The sequence below is a fragment of the Trifolium pratense genome, linkage group LG7 (genome assembly GCF_020283565.1).
Source record: "Trifolium pratense cultivar HEN17-A07 linkage group LG7, ARS_RC_1.1, whole genome shotgun sequence".
In the NCBI taxonomy this organism is placed as follows: domain Eukaryota; kingdom Viridiplantae; phylum Streptophyta; class Magnoliopsida; order Fabales; family Fabaceae; genus Trifolium; species Trifolium pratense.
The window spans coordinates 22,102,377-22,113,109 of record NC_060065.1 but is presented as its reverse complement, the minus strand read 5'-3'; the positions used below and the strand labels follow the sequence as shown (position 1 = coordinate 22,113,109).

General features: G+C 35.0%; 2 protein-coding genes across 2 annotated transcripts; one reads left to right on the top strand and one right to left on the bottom strand.

Moving 5' to 3' along the window:
• LOC123896060 (protein STRUBBELIG-RECEPTOR FAMILY 2) lies at positions 1–5,314 on the top strand. The gene is made up of 16 exons (XM_045946506.1): positions 1–94; positions 738–864; positions 958–1,029; positions 1,130–1,195; positions 1,297–1,368; positions 1,546–1,617; positions 2,086–2,157; positions 2,273–2,338; positions 2,411–2,476; positions 2,564–2,931; positions 3,301–3,614; positions 3,717–3,982; positions 4,056–4,203; positions 4,618–4,757; positions 4,846–5,002; positions 5,123–5,314. The coding sequence occupies exons 1-16, from the start codon at positions 1–3 to the stop codon at positions 5,312–5,314; spliced, it is 2,292 nt and encodes a 763-aa protein (XP_045802462.1).
• A 782-nt stretch (positions 5,315–6,096) lies between these two features.
• LOC123896806 (CDK5RAP3-like protein) lies at positions 6,097–10,280 on the bottom strand. Its single transcript, XM_045947184.1, has 10 exons — positions 10,054–10,280; positions 9,822–9,956; positions 9,417–9,511; positions 9,229–9,323; positions 8,971–9,106; positions 8,753–8,902; positions 8,031–8,573; positions 7,580–7,788; positions 7,310–7,442; positions 6,097–6,537 (listed from the first exon to the last, which is right to left on the bottom strand). The coding sequence occupies exons 1-10, from the start codon at positions 10,112–10,114 to the stop codon at positions 6,406–6,408; spliced, it is 1,689 nt and encodes a 562-aa protein (XP_045803140.1). The 5' UTR covers positions 10,115–10,280; the 3' UTR covers positions 6,097–6,405.
• Positions 10,281–10,733: the final 453 nt, after the last annotated feature.

The window sequence follows — 10,733 nt, the reverse complement described above, 5'->3', positions numbered from 1 at the left end:
ATGGTTCGTAATTGTAACTACTTCAATCTCGTCTTCGCTGCGTTCTTCGCAATTTTGATTTCTCAGGGTTTCGCATACACGGATCCACTTGACGGTAACTGTTTAATCTTTTCTTGAAAATCGATTCAAGTTATATAATTTTGCTTCATGGTTTCGTAATTGCGGTAAACCTTGATATTGCGGTTATGATTCTGTTGCCGAGATTTCTAGTACTGTGCTTTGTGTTATCTTTGAATCTTTTTACTTTCAAGATACTATTGAAAAAGATTATGCTATTATTAGGATTATTGATAACATTGTGAATCTATGCATTCTGAATTAATTTCGCTTGTAGATTCATATTCTGTGGTTAGTAGAGTTTAAATTAGCCGCCGCAGTAATGGTTGTGCTGATGTCGCGGTCCTTGATACTGTGGATGGTCACGGTTTAATGCGGCCGATGAAATGTGCGTTGAGGTTTCAAAAACATCGGAAACCGTGGTGGTGATCGGAGCTATAATCAGTTGCTGATTTTGTCAGTATTTCGATAATTAGGGGTCCAGTAAAGTAGAACATTACTTTTTAATGCTAAATTGAAGATGTAAAAATTTTAGAATGTTTGTGTATTTGTGAAGGTTAGATTTTGTACCTGAGAAAAACAAAAAAATGTATGCTTGAACATGAAATCTAAGTAATTTTGTTATAGGTCACACTTGGATCTGACTAAACTATATATATTTGTTGTATTTTTCGATACAGTCGCAGCTCTCAAGGATATGTACAGGAGCCTAAACTATCCGCAAGTGCTGCAAGGATGGAACGGCGGTGATCCCTGTGAGGAGTCTTGGACAGGAGTAGCTTGTTCGGGGTCCTCGATTATACATCTGTAATTGCACATACTCTAATGATAATATAACCTATTATTTCATATCATTGTGCAACTATAAATGTTATACTTGCTCTCTCTGTACTGTTTCAGCAAAATTCAAGGAATGAACCTCACCGGATCTCTTGGAGCCGCGCTGTATAATCTACAAAGTTTGAAGATAATGTAAGTAATTTTATGTTGAAAGTTATTATAACAGGATGGATTGTTCACACTATGTTGTCAAGATATTATTTACTTATTTCCATGTTCTGGTTTTTTTTAGTGATGTCAGTTCCAACAGCATAATGGGTGAAATACCATATGGGTTACCTCCCAATGCCACACATATGTATGCCTACTGCTCTTCTGATATTGTTCTTGCATTACTAAATTCAATTTCTATCTGTATTTTAAGTTTTGCATTTTTCTGATGATCCTTCTTTATGGCAGAAACATGGCTTGCAACTATTTGAGCCAAAATATACCAAGTTCATTATCAAACATGAAAAAACTTAGACATCTGTGAGTTACCTTCATGTTGGTTTTAGTCTAAGCTTCATAGAGAAGATACACTTTGGATGGGAATACTTTTTAACATTCATTGATTATTTGTTGTTTCGCATTGTCTTGTCTCTTTCGAGTATGATATGATGATTGAGTTTTATAATTGGCACCGATATCATCACTTTTGTTATGCAGGAATTTAAGCCACAATTTCTTATTTGGACCAATTGGCAATGTGTTCACAGGCTTAGATAATCTCAAAGAAATGTATGTCCTCTTCACTCGAGTCTTTTGCTTTACAGTTTCATTGAAAATGAAAGATAGACTTTACCGATGAGTAAGAAATTTTAGGCAATTAGCTTAAACCATTTCCATAGAAGTGCTTTTCTTTGCAATATTAATCAAATTTTCTGGATTAGTAAGTGCAAAAGATGAAGTTAATCTAAACCTTTTTAATCAGTCACAGTGGAAAAAATAGTATCTGTTAATATATTATGCTAGATATGCAAAAGCCAGATATCATAGCCCACACAAGCGCTACTTTTTTGTGGGAAATGCATGGGATAGTTTAAACTGTGGAAGCCAGAAAGAAATGTTCTGTCAGCTTGTGGGAAGCACGCTGATTAGGCTATATAATGGAGTCATGAGAAAGTGACGCAGAAAAATTTAGATGTTGAATTATTTTTTACAAATCTTAGTCTTTTAACTCACATGATGATTTCTTCTTTTCATCAGGGACCTTTCTTATAATAATTTCACAGGAGATCTACCAAGTTCATTTGGTTCCTTGGTAAACATTGAGAAATTGTAAGTTTATTCTTTCAAATGCTCCTCATCCAGTTTCCTTTACTTGATTTGCATTTCATCTTATACTGCGAAAGGATAGTGTTGATTTTATTTGTAATGTGATACTTATATGCAGGTTCCTGCAGAATAACAGATTTACTGGATCAGTCACTTACCTGGCTGAGCTTCCACTCATTTATCTGTAGGTTACCTATCTCTACACATTTCTCACATCTACAATACCAATTATTTGCTGATTTGTTTGTTTTGTCAGGAACATTCAAGAAAATCTGTTTAGTGGCATTCTTCCACAACATTTTCAGTCCATTCCAAACTTATGGTTAGTAGTAGTCTTGTTTACCTGCATTTTCTTTATCAGATATGAAATAATGAACAAATAAATAAAATACCCTTTCCTCTCCATTAGGATTGGTAGCAATATGTTCCATGCAGTGGACGGCTCTCCTCCTTGGGGATTTCCTTTGGACGGTGTACCAGTTGAACAAAATACCAGCCGCCCACCCACAACCCAGGCAAATGCCATCGAGAATTATGCTCCTCCTAAAGCAATAAAATACAAGAAGAAACGAATTGGTCTTGGAGGAATAGCTTTTATGGTTGGTGGGGGAACATTAATGGTAACAGGATTAGCGCTCTTCATTGCGCTCAGTTTGAATAAATTTCACACACAGAGACCGGAAAGCTTTGTCTTCGAAAGCAACCACCGTACTTCATTTTCTTCTCGTCCATTTCCTTCTAATCCATTTCCTTCTAATCCAATCAGTGCAGTCAAAGGTGAGTCACTTCCAGTCGATAAATTTAACATTACAATTTGTTGGTCACTGCATATACATACAGATTTAACATTAAAATTACCAAATACTCAGTCAGACATTTCTTCTATGACATTCAGCTGAAAACTTTTGGGGTCCTTGATAGGTGTGAAAATTGAATATCAGTATGAGGAGTGGTAAGAAAAATGAACATGCACCTACCTAAGCATGTATCCTTTTGAGATACATTGCCAATTTTCAGTTATCTGATTATCTCACCAACCATTTTCAAAATTTTCATATATAGGTTAATTTCAATCGAGTTCTTCATGTTGCCTATGTTACGACGCCATTTCATGTACTTGTTCTGTTAATTCATTTCCATCTTTAGTCATTAATGCTTTCTTCCCCTCTTCATTTTTAATGGTGATAGAAGTCTCTCCTACGGCACAAGATGATAGCCTGCAAATCCCACCTTTTAATGCTGCATCTCTTTTGGATCCAAGGCGATTGCCTTCCCAGAAACTTAAAAGGATGGGAGAAACATCAAGAAGAAGTTTTTCTGAACGAGACAAATACACCGGAAGGACGAAGGTTTACACAGTAGCTGAGGTTGAGTTGGTTACTAACAACTTCAGTGAAGACAACCTTCTGGGAGTAGGCTCTCTTGGCCCTGTTTACAGAGCTGAGTTACCAGATAACAAGGTATAATTTTAAGCTACCTTTTAAACACTAAACAGTAAAGAAAGTTCAGATTTCAAATCTATTGCTTTCAATTTACAACTTATTGCTTCTTCTTTTTTAAAGGTTTTGGCTGTGAAGAACATCCAAATGGCAGGGTTATCTTTCAGTGAAGAGGAAAAGTTCTTAGACGTGGTCTGTACCGCTTCCCGTCTGAAGCACCCCAACATCGTTGCACTTAAAGGTTACTGTTTGGAGCACGGACAACATCTTCTTGTCTACGACTATGTCAGAAATTTAACTCTAGATGATGCTCTACACAGTGCATCATACAAACCTTTATCTTGGGGACTCCGTCTACGAATCGCTATAGGTGTTGCACAAGCTCTAGAGTAAGTTCCAATTTGTTACTTAAACCTGTTTCCTGTCTCAACTCGTAAACGTGACATACTCAAGTATTTACAGTTATCTGCACTCGACGTTCTCCCCTCCTGTCACCCATGGCAATTTGAAGGCTGCCAATATTTTACTGGATGAAAAGCTGATGCCTCGTGTTTCTGACTGTGGCTTGGCTATCTTAAAACCACTGACCAACACTAAAGCCAAAGCTCGGGTAAGTTTGCAAGAATAAGTGTCAATTATACCTAATATTGATTGATCCAGTTACAGAACAAAGATAATGTTATTTGTCCCTTGCTCTTGTTACATAAATTGCACCAAGTCTAGGTGAAAGTTGCTTCTGAGCATGATTTTAAATAGCAGTCGTGGTAACAGTTACTTCATAATTTTTTATATTGCGGAGAATCACAGTCTCAATGCAGTTTCGGCAATATAAAAAACGTTATGTCCATTCCCAGATCACTTTTGCGGACCTTTATTTAAGACTTCGTGTAAGATAGGTTCAGTGAAAAGAATATAAGTTCCCTGACTAATTATAAAGTAACAGTTGCAAAATGACTTATAACATATATAATAGTCTAACTATACAGTGAGATTGGTTCGTTGACTAATGATCAGTTAAAAACAGGCTTCTGAGATTGCTATTAGAGATAGTGGGTATGATTCACCTGATCATGGCCAACCGGGAATTAGCAGCACAAAGAGTGACATATTTGCCTTTGGAGTGTTGCTTTTGGAGCTGTTATCAGGAAGAAAACCTTTCGAAATGTATGATTTGAATCCATCTTGCGACAATTTCCTGTCTTTCCTTTTCCGGAGTTGTCTAATAATGGACTCTATTCCTCTTGCAACACAGTTTTATGCCAAAGGAAGAGCAGTATCTAGCAAATTGGGCTTCATCAAGGCTTCATGATAGTGAGAGTTTGGAGCAGATGGTAGATCCAGCGATTAAAAGAACATTCTCATCTAAAGCTCTTTCTCGTTATGCTGATATCATTTCTGTATGCACTCAGGTATTATCATATTCATATTAGCTCTTACTATCAAGTTATACTAATCAAAACATGAATCTAATCAAGATTATCTATTCACCCCTTTGCGTTGGTTTGCAATGAATTGTATCTTTGACACAGCCTGCAAAGGAATTCAGACCTGCAATGTCTGAAATAGTAGACTCTCTTGTATCTTTTATGCAAAAGCTTAATGTGTCAAAGAGTGCCGGTGGTGTAGCAGATGGAACTGAACTTGACCCACTTGACAGATCTTTTCGTACAACCACCTCCCGCTTTATACCATCACCATCATTGAGCTATGTATCTGCTTAATGTACTACTAACACAGTCATACAGAATCTACATACTCTGCAAACTAGTTGACATTAACGCAATTAATAGGAATTTTAGTTGATCTCTATTCTTTTCTTAAAAAATATTCTTTTGTACAAAATATTCTTTTGTAAAAAAATACTGCATGAATTAGATTGAATTTCCCCTATGAAAAGGTTCATATTGTTGTACTATGTACGGAGTTATTTTTGGACATTTGAAATGGGATTTACATACTAATTTGAGTGATATTAAATAGCATGATTTTTCATCCAAAACACATTAAATGCCTTTCTTTTTTTAATGATACGTAGCGGAGTGATGAATAATACTACATGAAATTACGACTTATTAAATCACTTTCTTTTGCAATGACTAACTTTGTAGTGAGACGGTAGGTAAGGAATATAACTTGCGAATATAGGGCAGAGACCCCACCACTCCTCACAAGTGGCCTCCATTTGAACCTAACATAGTTTATCGAGGAAATGTATTATATATTCAGTAATTACATAAAACATTTTGGACGCTTTTCATCTGATACATCATATTTTTCAAGATATAAACTATAGTGAGATGAGATCTAATTGTTTTAGTAAATTTTTGAAGTTTGCCTAGAGCCTAGTCTTCTTGGGTGTGATGTAATAATGGTTCTCAATAGTGCACTACGCAGAATGAGTGTTATAAATTCCAGAACCGAGCTCGATTTCTAATCATAAAAAACTCAGAATGAGTAAATGTGCTGCCTAACCTTGTCATGAAAGTGAATTGGACATAAAAAATTAATGATAAAAATATCAAGCAAGAATAATGCATCCCGTATCTTCTGCTTATAAGATCAATAAGGACAGTTTCAAATGACGACCAAGTACCACAAGTTACTTCTTAGTTCTTAATCTATAACATGTCTGTGTGAATTTGCATTGTATAAGTTGTCAAAAATAACAGGTACTGTGAAAATAAGAACAAAAAGAAAAAGGAAAGGTTCTACCCCATAAAACCCATTATTCAGTTATTTTATCTGTAGTCATTATCCACCTAAAGGCTTTATCATTATCAAAGGAAACTTCTCTTCTTTAATCAGATCTTCATCATGCTCCAAGACCACTGGTCAACAGAGTGTTGATCTCTCCAATTATATTAACTGGTCTTCCATCAAACATGGATGAAAGTGTATTCTCGCACAGTTTTTTCAGTTCCTTTGTTTTTCCCACAGCCGCATCCTGCGATTCACTCAAAACTTAGCATGTCTCTTGTATAAGAACAGAAAGAAACCAGGGAAGGGGGGTAAGGAGGAAATAATATGTAAAGATTAGTTGTCTACAGATGCATATGGAATGGAATAGAGCTTTTTCTCTGCTTGGTAGCAGAGAATCAAGAATAAGGACAATAGAGAAAAAGGGGGTTATAGTAACACGGAAGCAATACATTGATTTCTATCTCCTAATTGTAGCAAAGAGAAAACAAACAAATTAAAAAGAAATGACATTGTTCCGTTCTACTAAAACATCATATCATAACTTTTTCACAAGAAAGAATTATAGTAAATCAGTGATGCTGTGAGAAATACTCTATGGGTTGAAAGTGATGCCCACCCTACCCTATTATTATCATATCTTAATGACCTCCCAAGCAATTTATACACACTCATTTGTTATATTTTTGAGGAAAGAAAACTAATCTCACTAAAGAAACCATAGACAGAAAATCAATGTTTTAAAACCAAACTGGGTAATTGAGCTGGTGAATGTACTATAGCTCGTGGTTCAATATGACCAAACAGCTGAACTGTTGTCTCCTGATGGATGATAATTAGATATAAATAAGAAATGTCACTTCTTTGCCTACCAAAAAAAAATGGAACAAAGAAGGGAAGGAAGAGATGCATGGATTTGTCCAACGACTTTCTGATCTTAAATCAGACTATAATGCATGAAATTAGCATTATGAATACTGTCAACTAAAATAGAACAAGCACACACAAGTAGAACTCACTTGTTTAGGCCACAATGAAGATAATGAATTCTGCAGTTCCATGCGCTTAGTTGCCAAGTCCTTCAATCCATCTTTCAACTTGACTTCATGATGTTTCTTTTCCTCCAGAGAGTTGACTAGTCTGTCTAGAAATCTAAAGTTTGGCCACAAAGGATAGTCCACCAAGTCATTAACACAATGAATAGATACAAAATCTGACACAGCTGAATTCATCTCAATCAATGTACTTCTCATAAACATGAAATCTTAGTTATAAAATATCAAGTATACCTTTTGGAGTTGAGAATCATAACCAGATCCCTTGTCTTCCTATTTGTCAGCAATGAAATTGCCAAAGAAACATCACCTTGCATCGTTTCTATAGCATCAGCAGCATGCTGTTGTAGAACAAAGGGAGAAACTGCCTGCACTTGATTTTGCAGTGACAAAGTTTCCTCGTTCTTCAATTCAGCTAACCGTTGATTTAAGAAGGATTTCACCTGATGGCATAAAAATTCAATACAAATAAATAAGATTTAATCTGGCAATTTCATGGGATCTAACTCATAAGTTTATCCAAGGCAGGCAACTGTTTAATAGCAAAAGAACTAAATAAATTTTAACAAAAATTGCAGTTTTATGTTTCTTTCTGTATGTCCAGGGTTTAATATTTGAAATTATATGAGCAAAAACAAGATCTTGATAGATTAATGAGTAAGCATAACTATTATATAGTATATACCTCATATAGATCATCAAGAATCTTATTCCTGTACTCTGTGTCTAAAAGCTGGCTCTTGCCTTCCTTGTTTTCTGTCAATTGAGATAAGGCATCTGGAAGAGAAGTCTGATTGTCTAGCACTGCATTTGATGCATTAACATCGTCAATCACATCAACATTAGCAGATTCAACACTAATATCCCAGGATATATCTGCATGTGAGCAAAGTTCTTCGTTTGATATTGTTGGATCAGATCCAACATCCTCAGTTGATGAAGAAGTCTGTATGGCCTCAGAGGCATTAATGATTTCATACGGACCCAAGCCATTACCAGTATCCTCGGTTTCTTCTACGGTTCCAATGTCCCAATCAATTTGTGAGCTTTCCACTGAAATATCCCAGTCAATGTCAGGAGCAGCAAATTCCACATCGCTTACTGCAGGGTTTGATTCCTGGTTACTTGGGTGAACAGTATTAATAACCTCAGAGTCAACAGCAACATTTAAAGATGGAGGATTTTCACGCATGTTCCTCAAGTTTTGCAGCACAGCTTCGGAAGATTTCTGCATTCATTATACTAATTAATTTATTCAAAAATCATGTCAACTCTAAGCCCATCCTTCTATTGAGATAATTCAAGAGAGTAGCAGGAACAATGAAAACAATAAAATCATGTCAACTCTAAGCCCATCAGGTATAAATGAAAACAATAAAATGAACAATAGTTACAGTTCTCCCTTACTTCCTTTTCGGTGTGAGCATCTCTGACAAAATTGCAATAATATTCGATTGCCTGTGAAATGTTATCGCTATTCACAACATCCAAAATCCTGCGAAACGTACTCGGAAGTGATTTTGCTGTTTCCAAAAGTTCTAATCTGACATTTTTCCCCTGCAAAACAATATAATCAACCACAATCTCCATTTAAAAGCAAATAAATACACCACACAAATCCAAACCTGTAGGCCAAGCTCTTGACAAGCTTCAACATATTTTGCTGCCGAGAGTGCAGCACTTCTTTTTATATCAGCCTCCTTGCGGTCAAGTTCTGCCAGCTGCTGTTGAATCTTCTGCACCTGCTTTCTCTGATAAGGGCTTCATAATAAAAAACAAACAGCACAGTGACAAACTAAAATAAAAAGAAACAGAACAATACTCTCTCACGTGTCATTTTCTACACAAAATATAATGAAAAACAAAAAGAACACATTGCTTACATTTCATAGTTCACATTTTGGGTGATAATAAGCGCAGCCTCACCAAGAAAAACATGATCTTTCTCAAAAGACCGCACAATTGCTTCCCATGCACCCTACCCAAATAATAATATAATAATAATGATAATGATGACGACAACAATCATACATAATTTGAGAATCACTAACAACGGGTATGAGTATCTCACCGCAGAACCAGATAGTCGACCAAATATGTTCCTGCTTTCCGTAGTAGAATTCAAGAGAATATCATATATCTGTTTGGCCTCTAAATAACCAATCTCTGAAAAAAGATAAAGCAATGCCACTATAATAATCCCATCTTATGCAAGCAAAGTCACCCACCAAAATTTCTTATAATCAATAAGCTCCCAGTATAATTTATATGAAAACAACTTAAAACCAGTAACAAAAAAGTTTAACAACATTCTCTCTGTAATTGTTGGGACATAATTTATACACTTGCTTATATGATAATTTAAAATTGTATATATATATATATATATATATATATATATATATATATATATATATATATATATATATATATATATAGTTTTCAATCTAAAAAATAGGAAGAAAAAAAAAATAACCTTCAGGGTCTAGGGTTTGAAAAAGGGGATCAGAATCCTTAGGGAGGGATGAGAATTCCTTGGAAATTCGAGCCTTAATTGCTGCCACGCGTTTCCGCCAATCAGCTGGTACTCTTTTGCGATCGACCAACCATTCTTGAAAGATGAAAAATTTGAAATCAGAAATTAAAATTGAAAAAATGGAAATGAAATTGAAAACGGAAAATGATAATGATGAATGAATGAATGTAACCTCCGAGACGAGAAAAAGTGATGTCGATGGGAAGGTTGCGAATGTCGTCGGGAGTTTGCATTGAGACGAATGAAGATCAGAAATTGTTTAACTTTGTTTGAAATGAGAATTTGGATTTCAAACAAGTTTCTCAGACATCACATAGACACACCAAAACGAATGAAAGTAACAGTGTCAGCTTCAACTCTATTCAACTTCATTTTTTCTCTCTCTCTTTTTGTTTTTTTTTTATTATTATTATTATTATTATTATTATTATTATTATTTTAATATTCAGACTTGGAAAAGAAGTACTCTAATAATTATCAGAATTTGGTCACGAATTAAGTAAAATTTGATATAATTTATTTCTACCATAAATCAAATTCGAATTTCCGAACAATATAAGGAAAAGCTCGTTAACCACTTTAGTTGAATTATTTGATTTTCTTTTGTTAAATGGTATTTGGAAATTGGCATAATAAACTATCCTTCTCTTTTGTTATTTTTACATAGGCTTAATCGCAGTTTTGGTTCCCCTATTTTTATCATTTTGTAGATTTGGTTCTCTATTTTAAAATTCAACAATTTTGATCTCTCTATCATAATTTTTAACTATAAATTGGCGATGTGATATGTTTTAAACGACGTGACATATGATCTAATGATGAGATAATATCAAATGGTGGTGTAGTGGTCAG

Excerpts from the sequence above, each read along its gene's own strand:
- LOC123896060 (XM_045946506.1), top strand. The coding sequence starts at position 1 with ATGGTTCGTAATTGTAACTACTTCAATCTCGTCTTCGCTGCGTTCTTC. Across the intron at positions 4,758-4,845 it reads GGAAGAAAACCTTTCGAAAT|TTTTATGCCAAAGGAAGAGC; the intron begins GTATGATTTGAA and ends CTTGCAACACAG. Across the intron at positions 5,003-5,122 it reads TCATTTCTGTATGCACTCAG|CCTGCAAAGGAATTCAGACC; the intron begins GTATTATCATAT and ends TCTTTGACACAG.
- LOC123896806 (XM_045947184.1), bottom strand. The coding sequence starts at position 10,114 with ATGCAAACTCCCGACGACATTCGCAACCTTCCCATCGACATCACTTTT. Across the intron at positions 9,957-10,053 it reads CACTTTTTCTCGTCTCGGAG|AATGGTTGGTCGATCGCAAA; the intron begins GTTACATTCATT and ends TCATCTTTCAAG. Across the intron at positions 7,789-8,030 it reads TTCTTGATGATCTATATGAG|GTGAAATCCTTCTTAAATCA; the intron begins GTATATACTATA and ends TTATGCCATCAG.